Raw genomic sequence first — 26,568 nt, 5'->3', positions numbered from 1 at the left:
AACACAAGGTGTGAGGGGGTTGAGGAGACCAGGGACATGGTCCAGAAAGGAAGCGTGGAGGGCTCAGGACTGGAGAAAGTTTTCTAGAAATAAGCAGAAGAAACTATAGCACAAAGCCATTAAGTAAGTCCTTTGGGAAATGTGGATTTTGTCTTCTCTTCCTCTTTCCACTCTGACCCTAACGGTGCTAAATGACATCCATCATTTCTGCTAGCTAAAATTAATTATCATTCTCCCTCTTAGTAGCTGGGTAAATGCAGGCTTCTGTGACCTAGGGTTCTAGAAGGCCTTGAGTGCTGACTTGTTGGGTCTTGAGGACTCAGAAAAAAGGAGAATTAGGGGAGGTGATCATACCACACAAGTGGATTGGCCAAAGAGATTCTCAGTCACTTGGGTCTTCTCATCAGCACTGTTCATGTACTCCTGATGGTCTCTACAGAAGCTCGCAGCATATCTGCTGGGTTCTGGGATAAAAATGGTACAGGTACCCTTCCTTTCTCATCTCTCAAGTCCCAGTGGAGCAGGATTAATAACCACTTGTACAGATAAGCAAAGACAAGCAGTTTCAGCTATAGATCTGCTCGGGAACAGGGCTGTCTCCATGCAAGACGCCCTGAGGGGAGTAAGGGAAGTCGGGCTCTGGCTGCGAGTCTCTTAAACTCACTCTCTGAAGGAAACACATGCTCATGGGCCCCACACTCAGGTGTCACCATGACTTGAAACCGAAGCTTGAATTTCATCATTTTGAGTGATAAAGAAGGTCAAACGAGGCCACATTTTATTTTTTAAGGATTAGGTTAATCTAATGAACCAACAGGTACTGGTTTGCATTCTTAGACTAATCATCACAGAGAATAAATACAACCTGTGGTCTGACCACACAGACACGGACATATGAATGAGAGGCCCATGTGACTGCCTGGGAAACTGGCAAGAGGTAGGCAGCCTGTCTGCGGCTCAGGCCCCGCCCCGAATCATGGCTGGTGTGGAGGAAACCGTGCAGAAGGCAGAATGGACCTGCCACGGGACGGGGAATGAGGAACCACCCCGCTCCACCTTTTTAACTGGTTTCCCTTTAATGTATTCGTGTGATGATCTTCCAAAAATAGTGGGCTCCGTGATGATTTTACAAGTTCACCAGGTCCTCACCAACTAAAGGGTAAAATCCAACTTCGTAACCAGATGTCCAAGGCGGTTCACAATGTGGCTATAAGCTCCTGTGGGCCAGGGACCTTGTTCATACCTCATTAAATCCTCAACACTGAGCCAACAAAAACTCAAAAACAAAGCAACAGTTTTCTTATCTTCGTATGTGGGGTGGCCAGTTGGATCTACACTGATCCTGTGTCCTGGTAGTCGCCAGCCCATACGTTTCTTCCCCAACAGGATCAGATTTTGTATGAGGCCCTATTCAGAAGTTGGCTCATGGTTGGTCTTACTGGTAGGAGACTCCTTGTTTTTACTAAAAATGCTCAGAGCAGATTCCACTTTAAACTGTGAATGGGATATTAAAACCAGGTTTTCAAATAACTGACAGAAGATAGTTATTTAAATAACAGCAAGTGTGGCAATGCTGATTTTTCCCCCTGAAACATACTTATTGGGAAATAATCACATAAACAGTTTAAAATGGATGAAGTAATGGCACATAGAGAAAGTATACTTATGGCTGAATGTTAAGATGGTCTATTTTAAGACTCTGTGGTGCTGAAAAATATAATCAGTAGCTGAAAAATCATTCTCTCTGAAGAGAATGCTGAGGTCAGTGGCGGGACAGCAAATGACAAACACTGCAGGGACGAGCTTCCTTCCGTCCAGACCTCGGCTGACCCTCCCCTTCCGTAGCCTCAGCATCCAGCTCTCCAACAACCTCGTCACCGAATACAAAAGATTAGCTCGTGATTCTGAAATTCCTGACCAAAAGGACATGTACTTAACGCACAATCTTGCCCCTCCACACACAAAAAACAAGAAATATACAGCTACACACATCTGAAACAATGAGTTAGTGGACGAGTTTCTGGTTTCTCCCCACTGCAGGGAGAGGATCCCATCCACGCCGAAGTTCGGGGAGCGCTCAAGGCTTACCTGTAGTTGGGCGTGATGGATATGTTGAAGCCGCCGTAGCCATATAAGAAAGCAGGATGAGAGCCATCCAGTTTTATGCCCTTTTTATGCACAATGAACATTGGAATCTTTGTGCCATCCTTGCTGGGGTAGAAAATCTAGAACAAAAGAGAGAAGAATGGATTTTAGTATTCGTTAGCGCTTGCTTTTAGATGGGAGAGACGTGCCGGTAGTCGGCTCTCTTTAAGATGGAGAGCAGTACAACGGAGAGCTAGTCCCCCTGAGTATCTGATGCGAAGCATCTTTCAGTTTTAAGGAGACTTTGTGGAGTAGAGGAAAGTGTCAGGAAGTAGGGAGACCTGAGTTTGAATTCTTACTCCACAAGGAGCTAATTAAGTTACCATGGCTAAGCCATTTATCATCCTTCTGCCTTGGTTCCTCAGCCGCAAATGGGGCCATCGTGCCCACCAGAGAACAGAGAAAACAGACCTTCCGTTCTCTGCTCCTTATCACCCTCCCAGGATTGCAAAAGTCAGACTGGCCAACCTACCAAATGATTCAACCTAGGGAGACTTCCATGGAACAAATTTCATATTCAGCTTTCTCTCTACACGTTAAGATACTCAACTCTTCATTTTTCTGTGTTCAGCTATTATTAAGTAAATGTTAGCAAGTACGAAATATGTATTAGGTGAGAGAGAAGAACAATGACAACAACAAGGAAAGCCTATTATTCCTGGGTAAAAACATTTTCTCTAGCATTTTTTTTAAAGTAAGGCTCTGCATCCAGCAGGGAGCCCAACGTGGGGCCCGAAATCATGACCCTGAGGTCAAGACCCGAGCTGAGAGCAAAGTCAGATACTCAACCGACGGAGCCACCCAGGCACCCCATTCTTCAGCATTTTTAATTAAGGCTCATCACAGCTGCCGGAGTCTCGGCAACCTTGGGCAAGTTTGGTCAACATTATTCATTACCACTTGGATAAAAGGAGGAAGAGAAAAAGGATAAGAAAGAGAAAACTTAATGCTAATCCAGTGATAAGCCACCAAAAACAGATAATGGTTTCTTCCAGACAGAAAAAACAGGGAGCAGTTTTCTCTTTGGGCAAACACGGCGTCTTTACCCCAAATGATATCTGGAAAGTATTCCCGCTCAGAAATGTCTTGCCGACCTCCCATGTTATACCCAAGGACATAAGCCTTTGCACTTAATGTGGTTTGGAGCCACAGTCCATCCAAAGCCTTCGACGGTAGCAGTTCTACTGCAGATGGCTGCCACAAAGTCCCTGGCAGGCGACGGGGGGTGGGGGAGTGGGGGCACAGATGCAGCCAAAAGCACTACAGGGTGAGTAAATGCCTGCACGCTTGGTAGTTTTCTGAAACCTGCCAAGAAATAATAGCAAAAAAAAAAAGCACTGTTTTCTGACTCTGGAGAGAAATACTGAGAGAGATGTAAATTTGACAGTTTGGGAATCGTGGAGAATATTCCTCAGCACTCAAAACTATCAGAAAGGACACACACTTTTTACTGAAGGTTGTTAGAGGCTGCCAGTTAGCAGCGTCTAATAGACCGTGACTGTGTGGGTGGTACGGGTACAGGCAGAGAGAGAGAACAAGCTCCAAGTCACTGGCTGGGGCTGATGAGTTCAAATACAGGGCCTTCACCTCAGATGGGGGTGGGGGGGTGGGGGGGGCGCAGGGATGGGGGGATCTGGAGCTCTCCAAGCACAGAAGGGGCAGGGGAGCAAATCGGCTCACATGATTCCACCTTGAAAGAATCCTCTGTTCAGAAATCACCTTCCCTCCAGCTGACACCTATCCTCAACCCCTGCCCAGCACCTCCTCTCTCCGGTCCAGCTCACCCGCCCACGACGCCCTCCTGTGCTCCCCGCTCTCTGCCCAGCCAGTGGGGCTGATGCACCCCAAGTTTCCACTCAGCTGGCTCTCCTGGAGCACTGTTCAAGTGCTCCATCTTGGTGCCCTGTGACAATGTGGCCCCTGTGGTCCCACTTCTCTTGCTGCCCCCTGGAGATGTGCAATGCCTATGAGTCAGTGGGCATATCTCCCCCGCCTTCTGGCTCCGGGACAGAGGAATCCTTTTAGAATACCAGCAGAAGCACAAAGTCCCCTTCACGCCCGAAGCTGCAAAAATACATCCAGGCTGAAGTTGGTGTGGTTCAGATGTTAAAATAACACCACTTTGAATGCTGTCCAAAAGTGAAAGGGCACTGTGAGGAGGATTACAATAAAATCACCTTCCAGAAAACTCCTTACAAGAAGGCTATTTCAGAGTTTATCACACCTCTCTACACACACACACAGTAGTGCTCTAGGCCATTTCCATTTATGGCACAGCGACTGATAATAAACCTGAACCTGACTCCTCAATGAAAGGGCAAATTGAATCCTGAGTCTTTTTGTAACCATGCTAGGAATCCATGTGAACATTTTAGAAATAGTCATTACAAGTAGCCCAGCCATTTTCCATCCCGCACGGTATCCTTCGACTGAACGGAAACTGCTTTCCTCTTGAAGCCACTTCCTTCAGAGCTTTTCTTCAAGACGCTCTGGGGTGTGTCTCCCACTGTTCTGGATCTGTCTGGCTCAGAAGAAAAGCTAGTAAACTCCTCATTTTCATTGGCTTCCCAAACCTCACCAAACCAAAAGGCTCCCCTTCAGAATCTCACGAGTGGTTCTTCAAGCTCACTGTCTGGGTCTAAGTATCTGAGACGAACATGCTGGAAATCCAGCTTCCCGGACCACATTCCCACAAGTCCTGACTCTCCACGTCTTGTGGGAGTGCTCCAGGCTGCAGACTGAGCAAGTCTCCCATCTACGCTGGTACAGGTGGACTGGGGCTCAAAAACTAGCCACACAGTCTGCTTTTGTCACCTCCTGTATCCCTGTCAATTACATTGACTAAAACCATGTGTCTTCCCAGAATCCCTGATAATTCAGTACGGGACTCCTCTCTTCCCCCAGTTTTCATGCGATTTTTCTTCAGTGCCTTTAGCAATGAAACTGATGACCTGTCCAGCATCCTGTCCTTAGATGCCTGAATGCCTCACTGTCCGATCTTAGCTTCCACACCCCCCTATCCGCTCGTTCATGCCAATGTTTGCTGGGTGTCCACCAGGTGCCAGGTGCTGGATGTAGAGATGGACGGGAGCTGGATCATCCCTTCCCTCACGGGACTTAGGGTGTACAGAGACAAGGCAGCAGGCACTACAATCACCCATGACCTTGGCTCTGTCTTTGCCCTCAGATCCTGAAACTCTCTGCAACGAACACTGATGTTTCCTCCTGTGACTCCAACCTGTTCTTCCACCTTCCTTCCCTTCCCGATTCCTGAGTATCTTCCTTTTTCTTTTTTTAGCTCTTACCACAACATGCAGTCCTTCATATTCTCTCTGGCTCTGTCAGCCTCACTTGGGCTCCAGACCCTTAGCCAGCCCTCTCGGTGTCACCAAATGCCTGAATCCTCTAATTCTAACCGAAGTCACTGGATTCCTTCTCCTCCAGGTTGCGGGCACTCAGAAAATGCCAGCTCGCTTCACTGCAGATTAGTAATACCTGAACTCATTGGGCTCTGAACTTAGGCTTTACGTCAGTTTTCTCCTTTCCCTAAATGAGTTCCTTACGGTTCTCTTCCTTTCCTTCCAACGTCTTTCCTAAATGTCTTCTTTATACCCTTTTTTGTCGCCAAATCAATTCCAGAGTAGCTGTTTCCGACACTTTACATCTAACATTCCTAACACCACCCATTTGCATCCCCTACTCTTTGTCTTGCCTGTTGTCACAGAGGCCATCTGCCTGGAGTTCTTAAAAAAAAAAAACCTTCTGCCAACTTCATTCACCCTCTACAACCCGAGAAAGACTCAGCCTTGATTCTAGTCTTTGCCAATCCCACCACCAGCACACTCCCGACCACCACCACGTCATCTTTTTGCATTTGCTCCCCTTCCTTGGCATGCAAACACACTCAGAGTTCTCCTATCCTATGTAACAAAACAAAACACCAAAACATTTTGCACTGCCCTGTGTGCCCCTGAAGCTAAATTTCCATATTTTTCTTCCTGATCACACATCTCCATGGTCACCTACATGACTTCTGACCTTATTCACCACTAGTGGCAAAGTGGTGTCTTTACCACTTTTTTTTTTTTTTTTTGAGATTTATTTAATATTAGAGAACACAAGAGTGAACAAGTAGGGGGAAAGGCAGAGACGGAGAAGGAGAGAAAATTTCAAGCAGACTCCCTGTTGAGTGCGGAGCCCTATGTGGGTTCCATCCCATGACCCAAGATCATGATCTGAGCTGGAACCAAGAGTCAGATGCTCAACTGCCCGAGCTACCCAGGCACCCCAGCTTTACCACCACTGTTGAAGGGCATCGGTGAGTGTTTCTGTCTTTCTCCTTACCCCTCCAACTTCATCTCTGTTCCGTGGTGCATGTCTTCCCAAGGTTTTCATAAGTTTATAGAGACACATCTACTCTTACATATTCACACACACACAGGTTACAGACATGTGATGCATGGAGTCATGCTAATACTGGCCTAAAACATAGACCCTCCTCACACAGCAAGATATCATGGGGTTCCTTCCATGTTAAAACCTCCATTAAAAACAAACAAACAAATAAACAAAAAGCACAAAAATTAAAAACCAAACCAAAAACAACAAAAAACCAACCAAACAAAAACAGCTGCCTAAATGTTTCATTGTATGAATGTACACAATGCATTTAATCATCTGCTTATTGATGGATATTCTGACTCTTGTTTTTCTCTTAACAATGATGGAATAAGTCCCTTTTAGATAAATCTCATATATTCATGCTATGATTTCTGTAGGATATATGTTCTTAGAAATGAGACTGCAGATCAAATAGATGTGCATTTAAAAACTCAATACATTCTGACAAATAATTCTCTAAAAATGGTTTATCAGCTTAAGTACCTAGTAACAGTGATTACCTAAGAGTCCATGTCTTATCTGCAGTGGATGCTACAATGGATTTTAATTTTTGCTAGTCTAACAGGCGAACTTTACCATCTCATTATTGCTTTAAGATTATTTTTAAATTCACAAACATTCTCACCTATTTATTCATCATTTTATGTCTCTTTGTCAGAAAGCAAAGCATTCCTGTTCTTATATTGTTACTCTTCTGTTTATAGAAACTCTTCTTACATCAAGAATATCAACCTTTTTCCTACCAAGTTTTGTCTGTATCTCCTCCCTGTCTATAACATGTCTTTTACCTTTCTTTGTGGAATCCTGAATATACACACCACAGGGATAGGTAGGGGTTTCTCACCCCAAGTTATGAAAATTTTTGTCTGTATTTTCACTTTGAAATTTTACATTTATATTTGGAATCCATTTTTGCACATGGTTTTCCCCCAAAGACCAACTATCACGAACCACTCACGGAAGGATTGTTCTTTCCCCACTATTCAGAAACGCTACTTCTGAACTGGTTTCTTCCCAGGCCTCAACTGTTTTAATTTCTATCTGGCAATAGCTTCTTCGGCTTCCTGGGTGGAGTGGATCTTTGGTTCTTCTTCTTTTTCATTTCTCTAATTCCTTTTCAACCTTCCTAATTGATCCATTACTAGGTCTTCTCATCACATGCTACTGTGTTGCAATTTTCTATACTTGGTCTTCCCTGCAAATCCCTCCTCTGCCATCCTCCGAGAGCCCTAATAAATTACTCTGTGCTAAGGCCCTTCAAGTCCACATGAGGTCTCCCAGGGTGGGTGGCCCTCTACCCCACCACGTCTCCATACCCCAGATATACCTGGGGACATACTCCTCCTCCGGGCTCTCTTAGTTTGGCTAATACCAATGGTCCCTCATTTCTCTCTCTTCGCAGCCTCCTGACTGCCAACTGAGAATCCTATTCTGTGCCAAGGACCCCACACCCGGGCACCCATTGAGTCCTTCCATTTCCCACAACCAGTCCTCTCCTCTCCCGCTGGCAGACCCGCTCGGGATTCGCTGCGGCACGAGCCTCAAAACCAGCCTGTCTTCCTGATGCCTCACATTTGCTAAAGTGGAGTTGTGGTAAGAAGAATAAAACCTTAAACTATTATTAGTCACGTACACGAATTATAATTTAATTTATATAAATATATGTAAGTACGTGTATGTATATAATACAAAAGCCATTAGTGCTTTATGAGCAGACAACTGCCAAGCCTAAAGCCATGTGTTCTTTCCCCACTGTTCCACTGGGTATTGCCACCACAATACTTAGGTTCAAGTAAAAAAAGCAGAACAACGTACTTCCCCCGCCATACTTGTATCCAAATGAGAGCGAGCTGGTGAAACACCTCCATTGTTTTTGAGAGTCCAGTGTGGGCACAGCCTCAAAGCTTTTATGGGACCCTTAACCGACAGGAAAACAAAGGCTCACATGGGATCTAACAGGTGGCCACCTGAGCAAAAGAGAAAATCTGTGTCATCCAGGGCTAATGGCTGGTCACGTGAAACTGCCGGGCCCTGCCTTCCCCCTTCTTCCTGGCAGCAACAGAGCAAACAGGCTGTGCCAGAGTCAGCCTGACAAGGAGCCTGTGATGCCAACGTCAGCAATGGGGTCTGTCCCCCTGGCACAAACCTTCACCTAACAGAAGGCAAGTCCCGCCAAAGAACCTATGGCCAAGAGTCTTTGGAAGCCCCTGGGAGATCTCAGAAGAGGCTCTGCTTAGCACGTTTCCACGTGATACCTTTGTCGGGGACACCACAAGGAAAAAAAAAAAAACAAGAACAACACATCACAACGGTAATTCAGAACCACCGTTCGTTCTAAACCTGAGTGAGCCAGCCGAAGGTTGGTCGCTCAAACACTGTATTAAAAAAGCTTCCCTCCTTGATGTTTGTTTTTTTCCCCTTTAAAACTTAAATTCTCCATTCTGGAGACTCTCACAGCGGTGTAACAATGTTACTCCATGTGTCCAACCAAGAGCATTCAGCACAACAAGGCAACAAGGGTCTATGCCCTCTGGGAAGTCCCCACTGTTTCTCCACAGAGGACAGCAATGGGTCTTTTCTGAGCAGTCCCAAGACTGTGCCACTAGGTACAAAAAAGCTGGTGTCAATTCTTTCTCAGCCCTGGGGAGTTAATAAGATAATCTCAAATTCTGGGGACTTATAATGTTTTAGATAAAATGAGAGATTGTCCTTCTGGGACTTCAGAAGCTGGTCATCTGCTTATGCAAAAGACAAACCTGAGATCCATGAAGACAAGATACCCACCAAGGTGACAGTGCCAGTTTATGGAAAGTTACCACTATGGTCTCCTAAGTCCCTGGTCCAGGATTTTCTTTCTACTCTTATCACAAAGTAATTCACTCTACAGAATTACTTCCTTGTAAATATCTTTATTGGGTGTAACTGTGTAAAATTTTGCAAATGTTAGAAGCTTTGGCACTGCTTTAATAGGTTTTTATTTCCTTCAAGACAATAATCACCAGTCTCCAGGGAATCCAGGGCACAAATATTCTCCCAGAGATACTGTGATTTATTTGCTTTTCTGTTTTTGTTGCCCTCTTCAAAAGGAGACTCATTCAAGCATGTCAAAAGCCATATTTCAGATATAGAGGTCATTATATTTACTTTTTTTTGGAAGCAAAATAAGTCTGCATGGAAAGATGACCCTTTTCCAAACAGTCATCAATGTTACCATCTTGAAGACAGAAAAAGCCCAGTATATCCTGCAATGCCATTCTACTAAAAAAAACGGTCTCGGTAGTATTTTTAAAAGGTGTTACAGACATAATTAACTTCACAAATGAAACTGCTTGAGACAATCACAAAGAAAGCAACCCAACTTTCTAAGCAATCAATTAAATTTAAAGCAGCTTCCCATTTTGCATATTAAAGACCATATTCTAATGAATGATTATTTAACAGATAAGAGCTCACAGATCCTTGAGTGGAAGTCTTTGAATTAAAAACTATTGAAGGAGAGAGACAAAGGGTTTACACTTACATAAAGCATGTAATAAAAAATGCCAGAAATGACCACCCCCTTATTGTCAAGCCTGGCTTCCCAGGGACATCACCAAGTGTAAAGCAATGCGGCTCTCGGGCCAGGCTTTGGCACGAGAGGAGTCACTGAATACATGTCCAGCTCTCCTAACGTGCGAATCTGGTTTCAAATAGATGAAATAAAAACATCTTCCTTAAAGGAAAAAGGCAGGGCAAGGAAACCTAAGAAATCAAGGAAATGTTAACCGTTCCTCAAGACAATGACATCATCAGTCATGAAAAGACCAGCCATCTCTTCTGAGATTATTACTTTTTCTTGAAATGAATACATTTGGTAGTAAAATCAATTTTGCTGAGACAGTCCAACATGGGCAACCACCGAAGCTTCTGAAAACAATCAGTCTTCAACTGCAGATTTGTCCTTGTTCGGGTGGGGTGCTATCTGAGGCGAATGCCAGCACGCTCAATGTCCCCAGTAAAGGGACACGCTCAGCCACGAAAGATGAAGGCAAACTGCAAAGGGCAGGCCCTTCGGAGAGAAGAATGTCTGGTGATAGCAGCTCCTTCCTAATTTTAGGGCCTGACAGGTTTAAAGGAGAATGTTCATGAAAGGGTGTTGAACTTCCCTTTTTATCCGAGTTGACAGAGCCCACTTGTGTGGCCTGTGCTAAGTGTGGCAAACGCATGTGATGAGGAGCAGAGTTGCTCAGAAATCTCACGGTCAAGGCGAACAGGGGTCAAGACATTCCATTGCCCAAAGAACCAGGCAGAAAGCAACTGCGGGGCGTCCATTACCTTGTAAAGCAGAGGATGGGGAGAGCTTCGTGGGGTTTCGAGGGATGCTGCATGTTGCTTAGGTTAAAGATACCTGCCCAGCGTTAGAAGGTCAAAATCCTATCTATTTTCCAGGCATGTGACTTGGGAGGAGTGGGGAGGAGTTTAAGAGTTACCTCTGGGCTGAAATTACAAAGGGAAATTTCTATTCCAGATCCTTTGGTTTGCTTTTCACAGTATGGCTTGACAGTTTTCTAACCATGGAGCTTTAAAAACACCCATGGGGGCACGTCAATAGCTGTGATGTCAGTCTATTTAAAATCTATTTTAACTTTCGGTCCATTTCTTGAGTATCAACAATGTGCTAAGTGCTCTGCTGATAGTGTGTGCAGAAATGCCTCAGCTCTCCAAGGCTGGGTCACCTGTTCTTTGGAATAATAAGCCTATTCCCAGTTCCAAACTGTGGATCAAGAAGTGAAACAGAAATTCAAGGTGCTTGACACAGGGAAGAAAGACAGCGGCCCATGTCGGTCGTGGCACTGTGATGGTCTGGCTGGAGTTTGGAGGCTTTCAGGGCCGTGATGAATAAGCAGGACTTGACCACAGACCATAACTGCCATCTCCAGTTGCACTGATCTCACCTCTTTGAGGTCAAGGTCCACATAGTCAGACCTCTTTTTAGAAGAGAAAGACCTACTGCCTGCACAGGGTCAGGAAAAGCTGCCTCTGTGCTTGTACCAGGCAATGCTTCTCTGGGTGCCCCCCTCCCAGGATGCAGCACGTGAGGCCGCTGAGGCTCACCATGGGGGCACTGAGGCGGCACATCAGATGCACCTGCATTCGCTGTGCTCTTTATGGAAACAGAATGATGAATCCGTCATCTAGGGGTCATGAGCCCTGCACTGCTCGTGTTCAGTGAACATCTGCTGAATGCATGAAGAGTTAGAACTGCACATTACACCCCGTCTCTTTATGACCTCCCCCCCCACCAACACCTATGCCAGTTTGCTTCAGGTCCTGAGGCTCAGAGCACTTCGGAAGCCTCCCACACACCGTCTCCTCCCCGCCTGTCCATGTGGAGGCCCTGGCTTCTAATAGGATTCCCGCTTCCAATCTTTGGGCATTTGTTACCTGATGAATCTTCCTGAGATTTAAAAAAAGAAAAAAAGAGAGAGAGAGAACCTTCCTTTTAATCTAGGTCACTCCCCTCCTGACAACACACAATGCCTCCCCATTCTCTACACCATGAGGTCCACGTTTTAGACCAGCCATTACATCTCTCCACTTTTTATCTTCTGAATCCTTCCCAACTTCAACTGTCCTTTCCAATGAAACGGCCATTCACATCTCCAGATCCCCGAAGTCACCAGGCTTGAGAGACTAAACCACAACTGAAAAAAAAATTCACTGGCTCTTAGGAATTCACTTATTTGACCCTCTCGAGCTCCCACCCAATGCACACATCCCCAGTGCTGTATCTCAGGCAGGTTCAACCTTTGCTTGGCTATTTGCAGTAGTAAGAGAGAAATGGACAACACCACAAATGGCGGCTCATTTCACTGGGACCCTCTCCGCTAGAAAGTTCTTCCTTACCTGAAAATATCAAAACAAATGAAAATACAGGGAACAAAATCAGCCAAGGCTCTGGAGACAGAACCTGGTGATAATAAATTTCTACATAAACTATCAACTAAAGTTCTGTACATTAAAAAAAAAAAAAAAAAAAAAGTAAAGCGCCCGCCAGTAGGTTTCCGTATTTTTCACAATAGGATTTTCCTTAGTCCTTATGTCAAAAATAGATATTATTTATTTTACTTGATGTGTTTAAAACACTTAAATAGTTCTTACCATGAAAAAGCCCTATTCTAAGGGGTTTATAAATACTCCCTCATTATGAAGTTTGGGCCAGAGAGGAGGCTACTCTGACCAGGGAAGCTACTTGTCTGGGTCATAAATCCTGGGAGTGATGGAGTTAGGATTTTTACCTGGGCCAACTGACTCCAGACTCCATGCTCTCAGTCACTAGGAACAAAGATGAGCAACCTCCTGGACCTCCCTCCGAAGCCCCCCCCCCCAATCCTCCTGTTCATAGCTATTGTGCCGTCTTGGGTTTGTGTGTGTGTATGTGAGCATGTGCGCGCGTGTGTACCTCTCTGTATCTAGCACAGTGCCTGGAAGACAGTGGGCACTTCAAACACAAGTCTGGGTCACTGCATAACAAACACACAAACCGGCCACCACGCTGTAGTCAAACAACACACAAGAAAGCATTCTAAGGGACAGTGCACTGAAAAAAAAACCTCTAAAACATTCTAGAGTCTGGCATCAAAATGCTTACAAGCTGAAAAGGAATAAAATACAAATTAACTTGGGTTGAGGCACTCAAGAGACTGTATAAGGTCACAAATTTCTAACTTACTACGGATGAAAAATATTTAACATCTGACATTTTCTTTATGTGTAGCTGTTAAATCTATTAATTTAGCAATGCCACGGAGGATGAGCTTCACGGCTCCGAAGCGGTTTAGTAACGGTAATTCACCGCATGAGATTGCACCTGCGTCATAAAAACCCAGGAAGAAAACTTGAAATCCATTTCAAATTCTCATTAACACTGTGGCAAACCCCTTATTTATCTTACTGCCTTAGAAAAATAAAAACTAATAAGCAAAACGTCGGTGTGACAAATGCCGGCCAGAATGGTCACTAACAGCAGGGACCAACCCCACAGCTGTGAGGACAGGGGCAGCTCCGAATGTGAAGGCTGAAGAGGCCGGACTTGGAGAGAGGCAGATGTTAGTGAGGAGAAGGGAGAGCAGTGTTTGTGCGATCAAGCAGCTCCTGGTGGGGGCGGGGGGCGGAGGGCTGAAGCAGAACTGCGCCACCAAGAGTGGCCCTGAACTGAGCGCAGCATGGACAGAAGCCCTTGAGCCGGGACGCTGGCACAACTGTCCAATAACCACTTTTTCATTTGTATATCCCAGAGGAATGGGAGATGCAGCAATACACTGGGAGGAGCAAATACTCACAAATCATTTCACTGCCAAAAAATGAATGACCGGAATACCAAAGAGGGGGACCTGGAAGGAAAATTCTCTGGCATAAAGATGTTTACGGGAGTTTCTGTTGCGCACCTCCAATGCTGCTAGTCCACCGCTCTGCTTCTACCTAGACTCTCTCAGACAAGGCGAATGCCAATCACCCAAATAAACCCTGGGAGAGTCAGAGGCGGGAACAACACATCGGAGATGATTTCGGGTCGCTTAAAGGACAGTCATTAGGAAGCTCATGAGCGCCAAGGTGCAATTCACCAGCCCCCTTCCCCGACCCCGCCGGGGAACGGGGAGCTAGAAGTGGACTCACGCGGGTGAAGGCGGGCAGCAGAGAGGTGGCCCGTGGGGAGACATGGAAGTAGAGGCTTCCAGGAACAGCACAGACAGCCACTGGGGGCAACTCATCGGGGGTTGGAAAACAGGAAGGGGAGCAAAGGAACGCAAATCACAAGGTTCAGAAATCCTGCTGCAAAGCTACAAGCACAACTTCTTTGATTTATATTCTATGCTTGGCTGTGTGAAATGGTTTTGTATTTGTGCAGAAGAATGACACCAGCAAAAATCTTACCAGTGGAACCATATATCCTTTTTTCCTTTTTTGATGGCTACGAAATGCCTCCCACCACCTTGTTCACCCCAGCACTATCACGACAGAGCTTGCCTATTCATTTTTAAATGCCTTAAATGAGGAAATAGTGTAATTTTAAGTATGCAGACACACACCCCTTTTTATTATCACTTGTAATCAAGGCATTAAGGTAGCGAAATATCCAAGTCTCAGGAAAATGAGCATTTCAGATGAATAATCGATTCGTGCTCGTGGAAGACCTGGAAAAGAACACTGTGCTGTTCTGAAGATAGACGGCATTCAGGACGGAGGATGGGGAACAGCTGATGGCCATGAAGCATCAGGGGTGTGTGCAGAAGAGCTGGATACAAACCAGCACACTGTGGACACAAACTGCCATCGCGTGAATTCTGTGTACCAGCTCTCCTGGCTGCTAGTTAACAGGCAAAGCCGAGGGCTGCAGGGAGACTCCTCATTCCCAGCCGGCTGGGCTCGGCAGCTCCACTCACAGCCTCTTCAGTCTACTGCTTTCCTGGCCACCTCCCCAGGCCCTAAATGTTAGTGCTCCCTTTGGTCCTCCTGCCCCTCTAGGCACACAACCGAGGGTTTCAATCTGTGCTCACTGACCACCACCAGGGACAGCCTTCACGACTCTCCCTGACTCCTGACGCTAATTCTCTGAGTGCCTGGCAAAAGCCACCTAGGTATCCAGCACAGTCCCTTTCAAGGGCTCCCCACTCTCGATAAAATCTCACCTCATCTGGGTGCAAAGCAGACCCTATGGTCTGATCTGTCTGTATTTCCAGGCTTATCTCCTGGCGGTGAGGTCCAGCCCTGGTGCTGGGGATATCTCTGCTTGTGTACAAGCTCTCCTCCCTCTGTGCCCTTCCCCTGTCTGCCCAAAGCTCCTTTCCTGGAAGCCCTCCCTGGACAGTCCTAGATGTTCCTCCTCCTCTGGGCTCTCACGGGACCTGGGGTCACCTTTTATATAGTTTCTCCCACCATCAAATTGCTACAAATGTTTGATCACATCATTTCCCCTTGTAAATTCTATCATTCCTTAAAGTCTCAGTGCTGCTAGATATAATATAGCAGCTTGAGAAATGTTTGTGAAAGAATTGTTTTTATTTATGCTATCTTCTCATTTAGAAATTCCATTTTATTTAAATTAGTACTATTATAACTATCACTGCCTTAGGCATCCCTCCAGCTTCTCTCTGTGAGGCACTGGGACTTTGGGGACCTCGCTTAGACAAACACAGTCAGGGAATACGTTACATGGAACACCAACAATGAAGAAAGGAACCATACGTACAAGTCAATAAACTACTGAGCAGTGAAGTAGGAAAGGGAAAGTGAGAACATGAAATGTAAGAGGCTGTTTTAGAACACATGTTAGAAAAGCCAAAAGCCAAAGGGAGAGAATTAAGCTTCCAAAGTCTGAAAGCATTAATTAAAAAATTCAAATGATCACACTCTCATAGAATGTAGCAAGGAATCCGGGTCAACTGCAGGTGGCCTGGGGGTGAGGAGGCGGCAGAGCGAGCGCGCGGACACACCAAGGAACGCCTGCCAGGCTGCGCTGCCCGCCAGGGGCTGTCTCGTGCAGCCTGTAGGGTCCTCCTGCCCTCCTCTGACTGACTAGTTGGGCCGCATGCAAGGTCCTGCGTCCAGATGGGTCTACCGAGGCGCGATGGGGACCCGAGCGCTCGGGCAGAACTCCAAGAGGCCTGATGGCCGCAGACCTGCGGGAGAAGACTGCACTCGTGAGCTCACGCCAGGTGGAGGCTTCGCTGGCAGTGCTGCATGTTCCTCACAAAGTAGGAAAATACATGTTACTTAGAACACTGTGTTCAGGACACAAACTGTTACAATTTTGAGTCCACCAGAAAAAATTAATGCCTGCAGAGAAAATAAAAGGTAATGATTTACTAAGCTTTGTAGAGCTGCTTATATTTTTAAAGAAAATATTCAGAAAATGAAAGCTTAAAAATAAAGGAATGTATTTCTATTGATAGGATTTCAGGTGCTGTGGTCAAGGATGAGGTTAGGGGCAGAGGCAACCTCCATGCTCCCCCAAGGCCTCCCTGCCTTCTCTGGGGAGAGAAACGTGGTATCACCAGGGCGGGTGCTGTTCTAGCTCCTTCTAGCACTTGGAGGATGGATGGCTGTCATCATCTGCCAACTCTGAAGCTGGTTTGTCCCCATCACATGGGGTTGGTCAATGACATGTGACCAGGGGAGGGAGGGCTATGGGCCACCATGGGATGGGATGTGCTTTCTCTCTGCACCACAGGGACAGCATGGTTGGAGCCCCCGGGGAGGTCTGATGGATAGTGAACAGGAACAAAATGTAAACTTTTCTGACTTTTCGCCTCTGAGGCTGGGATGGTGTTTGTTAACTGCAATAGCCTAGCCCACCTGACTAATGTAGAAAAGAGCGATCAGGAAGCAACTCATTCATAAGAAGCAGAAAATTTCTCATACTCACTATCCGAGAGTCTTCTAGCGCATAAACTGAGTACATATCAAAAATGCACACATATTGCCAAATTTTAAAACTACTTTTTTCGTTTCTAGTTGAAACTCAAAAATTGTTTGGAGAAAACAGTAGGTAAAGAAAATGTGGTACACACACAAATAGAATGGACTATTACTCAACCATCAAAAAGAAGGAAATCTTGCCATTCACAACAATGTGGACAGAACTACAGTGTATTATGCTAAGTGAAATAAGTCAGTCTAAGAAAGACAAATACCATATGATTTCACATATGTGGAATTTAAGAATAAAACAGATGAACATAGGGGAAGAGATGGAAAAATAAGAAAAAAACAGATGGAGGCAAACTCTAAGAGACTCTTAACTATAGAGAATAAACTGAGGGTTGATGGAAGGAGGTGGGTGGGGGATGGACCAGATGGGGGGTATTAAGGAGGGCACTCATGATGATGAGCACTGGTTGTTAAATGTAGATGATGAATCACTATATTTTACTCCTGAAACCAATACTACACTACATATAAACTAACTAGAATTTAAATAAAAACATAAAACAAAACAAAAGAAAATAGAGAATTCAGGTCTCACAGAAGGAAAGTAAGAAGCTGGTTTCCTTCCTGACAGAATGGAGGAATGTCCCTCCTATGAAGGCCAGGCCTTCCATCAGGGCCTGGGATCCTCTCACCTTCTCAAGGGACTTGGCTTCTGGGGTGGTTCCCTTCTACTGGCCAACCCATCAACACACAATAATCTGGTTTCTCCCCGCTTCATGTCAGGCCATTGACCTTGTACGTCCCTCTCGAACCCTATGCTATTCAACTTCTCAAGACTGTCTACACACATGGTTCCTCACTTCCCTCTTCCGGACCTCCCTCTTCCCTGATCTTGAATACACTGCCACAAAAGCTATAAGACTCCATCTATAAAAGGTTCTCTGAAGTTAAAGTTTCAGTTTTTGGATTGATTTGTTTTCTTAGTACAGCTGTATTCTACAGCAAGAAAATGAAAAATCTGAAAAGCAATCTGAAGCAGGAGGAAGAAGGGGAGGGTAGGAAGACAAATCACAGTTGTTAAAAGACGGAGATGTTCAGTTAGCTTAGCAAGGATTATTTTTTCTTAAGAATCTTTTAAAAGTTTTAAAATATAAGCTTTCATATTATAGCATTACACAAGACTGTTCTAACTAGACTAATAATGCAATACAACAATGTATGAAAAGCAAAGCTAATCCCTCAATCCCACCTCCCTCCCCCGTAAGAAATCACACAGGTCTTCTCCCCTCTTCCTCAATATACCCTGTTCAGCCACCAGTCTACCCCACTGCTCCTGAAAGTGCTCTTGTCAAAATCACAAATGAATATACCTGGTCAAATCCAAGAACTCTTTTTCTTTCCTTATTTGACCAACCACACTGAATGTTGTCTACCACTGTCTCCTTCTAATACCCTTTCCTTGACCTCTTGCTCCCCCAAGTCTATGGTTTGTGGGCTTTTCTTACACCTTCCTCCTGGCTACTGCTTCTGGGGCTCCCCTCCTGGCCCTTCCTCCAGCAGCTAACCCCTGGCTGTGGGGCTGCTCACAATGCAGTTCTGACCCTCCCTCACTCTATTCCATGTAATTCTGTCCTTGCCCCAGATTTAAACAACACACTGAAGATGTCCATGCCTGTAACTCCAACTCAGATCTCTTCTTTTGAGCACGAGATTCAAATATCCAGCTCCATACTTGATATTGCTACCTGGCTGACAATGTAACATGCACAGACTTGACACGTCCAAAACATCCATCCTCCCAAACATGTCCTCCCCGACTCACTGCCAACAACTTGACACATGATAGCAGCTGCTCAGATTCCAAATCTCAGAGTCACCCTTGATGTGTTCCTTCCCCTTTCCCCTCCACGTACAGTACTCGAGTGCGTCCTGTTGATTCTTCCAGGTGTTTTCCAAACCCCCTCTTCCTCATTGTCCACAGTCTCTCCGTTAGAGTAGGCCTCCTATGTCTTCCCTGGTCTACTGCTACAGATATGTTCCAGCAATCTCTACAGCAGCATCTGGTCCTTCCATCTATTCTCCACAAAATGGAAGATGGCTTTCTTAGACGAGAACATGTCACACTCCAGTATAAAACCCTGCAAGGACTCCCACTGCACTTAGGATCCCTAACAAACCCAAACACACCCATGAGGTCCTGCCTTCCCCCTCACTTACCACACCAGTCCTCTCTCAGGTCTTCTGTGAGGCCAAGCAGAGTCTTTGGTCTAACGCATCTCAACTTGGTTAATTCCCCTGAACATCGCCTTTATGTTTCCACTGACATAACACAAGGGAACTCTGGTTGACCACCCAATTCACACTGTCATTCCTGGACCTAGTTATTTCACTCACGGCCCTTTCACCAACTTGCAAAATCTCCATGTTTATTTTCTGTTCACTTGTGTTTTTTGGTTTGTTGTTGTTTTCTTTCTGCATGTACTCCTCTTAAGGGCAAAGACCACAGCTCTTTTGGTCACTGTTTAACGCAATGCTTGGCACAGAGTAAATTCTTAATAAACACATAGACTGGATGAACGAAAGTGGTTCTCTTCCCTATCTCACTTCTCCACAAGGCTGACCAACTTCTGATGGCAGGTGAGGAAGACACCTGTTGGCAGCTGTAGATGGTCTAGAGGAGGAGTGGAAGTCTAGGCAGGGGAGCAGACATGGTGCCCGCAACACCCGACAACATTCCTTGGTCCCTCCTCTCTCTGCAGATTCTGAGCAATGGTTCCAAGTCGGCACTTCAACAGTCCTATCTGCAGACTCCCTAGCAAAGCACCAGCCACAGTTTAGAGTATTTATATTCTTCTCTAATCTTTTCCAAATATTTAAATTAGCTATATGGACATTAAACTTTGGAGCTGAACTAGCTGTATCCTATGCAAAACATGGAAGGCCCCAGGGTTCTGATGAAGGCAGCATATACATGATAGTTTTTACGTGCACCCTAAATGGTTTTCTGTTTGAGAGTCAATTTCAGAATTACCCACTATCCGATCTGGGATCAAAGAGCATATTCTCTGTTTAAAAATGTTTACATGCAAATTATAGGCAAATTAATATTGATATCCACTCACAGACCTATACATGTAGATGCACGAACACAGCTGGAGCAGGAAGGACACAAGGCTGGCCAGCTATGACTTAACTCAGCAGAACCAACTAGCAGATGATTTTAAGTGTATTAGGAATTTATATGGGCTGCATTATCAATACAGCTATACTAGGTAATGCACATTTCCTTCTTTTGAGACATTAACCAAGGTGAACAATGAAGCTTTCTCTAGGGTCTTAATGAGGCCACGGGGTTTTCTATCAGTTCCTACATGACAACACAGAACCACCTATCTCTGGGTACTCAACTGCTGAACTGGGACAACTGGGAGAGGCTAACCGAGCTCCTCAGGGCTGATAGCACCAGCTGTGCCACCGTGTGAGAAGGGACAAGTCGTCTAACTTCCCTGCACTGCAGCCTCTTAAGCTCAAGAATGGAAATCACGGGAGTCCTGACTATGCGAAGAAAGGAGAGGAGGTGCTGAGGACGCGGGCACGCAGCCTGGCACAGGGGGTGTCCACATCCTTGCTCTACTCCCAACTAACAGCGCCACTAGCCCCTCTCCCTGTCTTTTGCTTTTGAATGAGTTTCCCAGGCCAGGAACAAGAAGAGAAACTTCTACAGAAGTCAGGACTTGGTTGAGTACTCAAATTGTATAGAACTTCAGAAAATGCGGTAAGGAAAAAGAATAGTGCAATGACAGGCATGGAGAAAGGAGAACCAGGCAGAGGTAAGTCTGCATAGGGTGGGCAAGGGCTTGGTTGGGAGTTAAGCCTTGATGAAGCCGAGTATTTGGGGTCGGGACTTGGGGCAGCAAGGCAGCACTTTTGTGGGGCTGGATGAAAGAGGGCATCAAGAACTGGGGAGAGAAGGGCGCCTGGGTGGCTCAGTGGGTTAAGCCGCTGCCTTCAGCTCGGGTCATGATCTCAGGGTCCTGGGATCGAGTCCCGCATCGGGCTCTCTGCTCAGCAGGGAGCCTGCTTCCTCCTCTCTCTCTGCCTGCCTCTCTGCCTACTTGTGATCTCTCTCTGTCAAATAAATAAATAAATAAAATCTTAAAAAAAAAAAAAAAAGAATTGGGGAGAGAAGCTCACACCTGACACAGACAATGACCAGGAACCTGTGTGTGCCCCTGTTTAGTACCTTCACAGTGCCATCATGTTTGCCACTATGACAGCATTTCTAATCTACCACTTACACTTGGTCAGCACTGGGAGTGAACAGAGAAGGATCGAGTCTACTTCTCTAAACCCAGGTCAAAGTATACCTGACCCCAAACGAAAGGTTAATACTTATGGACATGGAACATGTTTCCTTCCTTCTTCACAGACCAGTGAAGTTAGGCTGTAACAGCTTTTCTTCCAGGGAGATAATGGAGTATCTGGAGTGCCAGGTCTATTTTTACTCAGTCTCTCATCCAGCGGCCATCAGTGTGATGCAGGCAAAGGCGAGGGGTGGGAAGAACTATGGAGCAGGTGGAGAGACCACACTAAGCTCCTATGTTCTCTTCTCCCCATCTGCCCTAAAAGACAGAGCAGAGCAAGAAGCCAAAGAACACTTGTCTAGGTGGCAGCCTACATAAAGACTTACCCCTGGGGTTTAAGCGGGAGACAGTCACAGAAAAGCAGAGAAAAATTCCTCCAATTCTCTCCCATTGAGCCTTCTCAGCACAGAAAAAAATCTAAGCACTTTTAAGATTCCAGTTTCTAGATATCCACCAAATCCTATGAACTTTTAATCTAACTTCACCCATTAAGAAGGCAGAAATGCTGGGCAGACACTGGATTGGGTGTACTTGTCTAAGAAAAAGCTATTGAGAAGGTTGCCTCCTTTGGGCACAGAAGTGTCTTTCCAGGTTCACGGCACAAGAAGCCAAGGTCTTGGGCTAGCGCTTCCAAAATAAATCTGAGGATATTCTTCTGAATTTGAGTTTGAAGCAATCTGATACCCGTACTGGCATTAGTGACAACCCGAGTATGATCTTGGGGGAGGTCCAGCAGAGATAAGATGACAAAAGCAAAGCCATAAACACTTAAAGTTTCATTCCACTTTTAAGTGGAGTTTCAAGCTGCCGTGTGGCAATCAACATTTAAGACTTACATAAAACTCCTCTGATTAAAACACAATGTATTTGTGTATATGTGTGAGTAATTATCATATATGATGTAAATAAACAGATAAAGAAATGAGAATTTCCATTAACATACAACAAGATTAGAAGTGAACACTAAAATAAATCACAGTATTTAGAAGCAGTTTTAAAGCTGTATTTATGGGCCCTTAGTGTCTCCCCTTTCACACAAGGAGTATTTTCATTGTTGAACAAGTTCTATAAGAGTTCATGAAGTAATCGCTGCATACTTATATGATGCAGAAACATATTTTTAAAGCTAAGCAGGTGTAGGAATTCAGAAGCCTTTTAGTCTAATTTACTTTAAAGGTGAAAAAAACAAAACAAAACAAAAAACAATCTGAGCTATAGAGTGTGCAAATAATTCATCCTGCTAACGAAGCGTACAGATCAGCACAGCTCTGAATTCTGTCAATTATTTACATTGTTGCCTTGATTTTTAGTTTCCTCATCTGTAAAATGAGAGGTCTCAACCATATGAACTCTAATGTATATGCAACTGGAATGCATACAATTTTGTCTGTAGCCCAAAAACATATTAGTGGTAGAACAGATCACCTAGGAAAAAGCGAAGAGGCAGCTATGAAATTAGGGGCTTGACGCCCTCCTCGGAGGCTGATCCATGCTATGTTTCCGTTCTAACGAGCAGGTCCTCAGGGATGGCCTGGGTCCACATCCTTCACAAGAGGGGTGGTTGGGAGATGGATTTCCCATGGAGTCAAACATTTGGAGAGCCACCTGGCCCTAGCTTACCTAGCTTCCTCAGCCTCCCAGAGATGACCCCTTACACTTCACCTCTATTCTAATTCTGAGTCCCATCTTGTGCCTTGCATTACACTTCTGCTAAAGTCAAGGCCAGAACTCAGGAAATACATATGATCATGTTCTGGAAGCAATATTAAAGGTCTTTCTTCACGGGAGAAGCACCTCTTTAAAGGGTGTTCTCTCTTTGTAGTATATGATTTCTGCTGTCTGTAATTACAAAATTTGAATATTCACCTTTTCAGTCTTTGTTTTCCTAATCCTGACCCTGAGGTTTAGGCACCTGGCCACCAGGTGGTGTTTGGGTTCCTTGGTCTCAGGGTTGACACCAAAAATTTCCTTTTTAGATTTTCATTTATTTATTTATATGAGAGAGAGAAAGCACAGGCAAGTAGAGGGGCCAGGGCAGGAGGAGGAGAAGCAGACTCCCTGCTGAGGAGGGAGCCTGATACCAGGTTCAATCCCAGGACCCTGAGATCATGACCTGAGCTAAAGGCAGAGGCTTAATCAACCGGGCCACCCCAGGCTCCCCATCTACAAGAACAATTTCTACTGAAGTCCTGTTTTGTCTTGTGTGACAGATTGCTAATCTATTCCCCTGTTTCCTCCTCCCAAAAAGGCCCTAATTTTTAGCTGCACATATTTTTTTCCTGGAACTAGAACGACATCTCTAAACCTCATTGCACTGGATGGGGTTAGACGAGTACTTTTTCACCAGAAGGTGAAAGCAGACAGAATACATGTCACCTTTAAGCAAACATGCTTCTAAGACAGCTGGCATGCACCTTCCCTCCCCCGCTGCCCTGTTCTTCCCTACTGCTGCCTTCCTGTTGGCTAGAAAGTGGATATAATGGGGCTGCACGGTCAGAAGAGTTCAAGGACCATGAGGAGATGCTGGGAACAGAAGCCAAGTGCGATAAAGCAGCAAGAGAGCCGGAGCGCGGATTCCTTGCACCTTAGATACTGAGGGTACCATCAGACACCCTGGACTGGTTCCTCCTGAGCTTTTCTCTGAGACGGAAATAAATGTCTCTCTTCTTTAAGTTGTGGTTGTTTTGATGTTTCCTGGTGCTCACAGCTGGATCTAATCTGAATCACATATCTTGAGATTCAGATTCATTTTTATTCTTTTAAGGACTTATCCCTTTATTTAAGAGAGAGAGAGAGGAGGGGCAGAGGGAGAGGGAGAAGCAGACTCCACGTTGCGTGTGGATCCTGACATGGGGCTCAATCCCAAGACCTTGAGATTGTGACCTGAGCCAAAACCAAGAGCACATGACCAAATGAGCCACCCAGGTGCCCCAAAATTCAGATTCATTTTTAAAAACAAAAATCATTAAAATGGCAAAAGGTAACTACCATTTGCCCACATACCATTCATAGATGATACCACGCCACTGATTCAGTTCTAACAAGAAGGAAGCTGCATGCTACTCTGTTTTCTATAGGATAATGAAATAGGACGCTCTTTTCCCAAGATCGTTTTCTAGCAAGCAGCTGGAGCTAATTATTAGCAGTGAGTAACCTGAAACTGATCCACCTGCATATCAGCAAAGCTCAGTAACCTGCAACTTTTTATGGATCTTGAAAGCCGTTACACTTAGAACCAGGTAAATAAAATTTGAATCTATTTAAATGGCTCTATCCTTAACTGACAGCAAACTCAGTTTTATCTGTAGATATCAGATACATTGTAATGTACAGATTAACAAATGTAATATAATTTGTAAGGTACAAATTACAAATTTTGTGTGTACTAAGGAAGAAGAAATCTCCAAGGAGTACCGTTGTCTCCTGCAGTACTGAGTTTACAGGTCACAGGATCTCTGATGTTCATATGGGCCTCTAATACAGTAAAGAACAATAAACCTAGATGGCCTTCCAGGAAGTGAATCTGACCCATTCAAACAGCATCAACGCCTGTTAACTCATTAATGTCTCCACAAAATAAGCTGAGCAAACATGCCTGCTGCTGACTCACCACCATGTCCCCCAGGAGGGCCAAGCAATAGGGCTTCTTGCTGGCCGCCCTCCTCAGGCTCTCAGTCACCAGGGTGGGTTCTAGGGTCGTCCTGGCCCCCATCTCCTCTTCCTCAGTGCAGTTTCAGAGAAGCTCAGAGCAAGGTCGGCACAGCCTGGCTTTCACCCATGTTGCCACAGCGAAGCCTCACATAGAAGGCTCAAGAAACCTCCCCAGGCTTCTCGTTTTGGGGACCGACTGCTCAGTTCTCAAGCCACCTTGTGATTTTTACTCAAAGAGGGTTGTCTGCAGATGGCTGCAAGTAAAGTCCTTTTTAAAACAGGAAGAGGATTTACTTACCATGCTATAAGGACGGCACTGACGTGGGTCCCCATAACTTACTTTTCTATTATTAAAAAAACAACAACAACAAACTCTTCAGCAACCTTTGCAGTCAAATTATTTTAACATGGCTGATACGAAAAGGGGAAAGAGACCCAAACACGTACCCTCTGAAAATGAACACTATACCCTTAGTCTAGAACGCCTGCATGATGGAGTGCTAAGGAAGGGTGGGGGGTCTGTTCATGAGAGAATACGCCGCGGTAAAAATCATGCCTCAGATCACTGGGGTGCTCCAGCACTAAATCACCAGCAACAATTTAAAGCAGTTCCCTCGACATTTGGAAGCACGGTGACCCCTCAAAAAGTTCTTTGGGAAAATCTCCCCGCAGTCACTCTTCACTGGCATTTCTGAACATTTCTGCCCGGCACCCATGAGAACACAGCTCTACGGAGAAGCCTTATCACCAGTTCAATGGTCAGCTCACTGGGGATGTGGATGAGTCAAAATCCAAGAACTGGATGTCCCATGCGCTCAGCACAGAAGTTAACAAACGTTAAAAGACTAATTAATGTTCTGAGAATGTGTTCTCTGGACAGCAAAGCCTGTGTAGGCTAGCAACCACAAACCAGCTAGCACCGAGGCTAGAAAAAAATACACTAAATTAAAGACAAAAATCCCCACACTCCCTCTACCTCAAGGCATCTTGGTAAACCCAAAGAAGTATTTAATTTTAACATTTCTTTTCAGTTACCCAGCAAACACCTTTGGGATGCTCCTGGTGTTTTGTATGCATTACAGCAGGCAAATCACAGCAAAGTCCCTACTAAGCATAAGAAAATAGGAATCAAGACAGTTCAATCTGTTAAATACCTATGATTCTTACTATTTTCATAATATACTGTTTGCTTTCACCCATAAAATTGGACTTTCCTTCCCAATTTTTTGTCTTTTATGAAATGTGGAAACTGTCGCTAATGGGAGTTTATTCATAGTACACTCCGTTCACTGTTTTTTTTTGTTTTGTTTTTTTTCAGGTCCATAAATTTTGTCTTTCCTTTGGGGATGGAAAAAGAAAAAAGCCAATCCCTCAGCCTGGCTGGACAAATGAGATACTGAGAAACCAAAAGGTGCATTTTGCTCCTCCTTCTACCACATTCCACTGTGGTGCAAACACTGGTCCATCCACAAACGACAAAAGGCAGCCCACTGCACGGGATGCTGAGGGCAGGATTCCCTTCTTGAATTTGCTGTGAAATTATTAATCAACCTGCCACAAGAAGGCAGAAAGGCAGAGGCAGTCTCCAAATGAGGCT

The 26,568-nt window shown here is 45.1% G+C and overlaps 1 protein-coding gene across 1 annotated transcript in view; it reads right to left on the bottom strand.

Annotated features, from left to right (window-relative positions):
- The window catches only part of LOC122904254 (prolyl endopeptidase), a 116,862-nt gene that overhangs the window by 9,759 nt on the left and 80,535 nt on the right, over positions 1-26,568 (bottom strand). Inside the window, exon 11 of the mRNA XM_044244837.1 lies at positions 2,089-2,225. Within this exon, the coding sequence (XP_044100772.1) occupies positions 2,089-2,225 (137 nt within the window). The remainder of the gene's footprint in view (positions 1-2,088; positions 2,226-26,568) is intronic.

The sequence above is a fragment of the Neovison vison genome, chromosome 1 (genome assembly GCF_020171115.1).
Source record: "Neovison vison isolate M4711 chromosome 1, ASM_NN_V1, whole genome shotgun sequence".
Classification (NCBI taxonomy): Eukaryota; Metazoa; Chordata; class Mammalia; order Carnivora; family Mustelidae; genus Neogale; species Neogale vison.
Note: the sequence above shows the minus strand (reverse complement) of the source record. Positions and strands in the feature narration are given on the sequence as shown.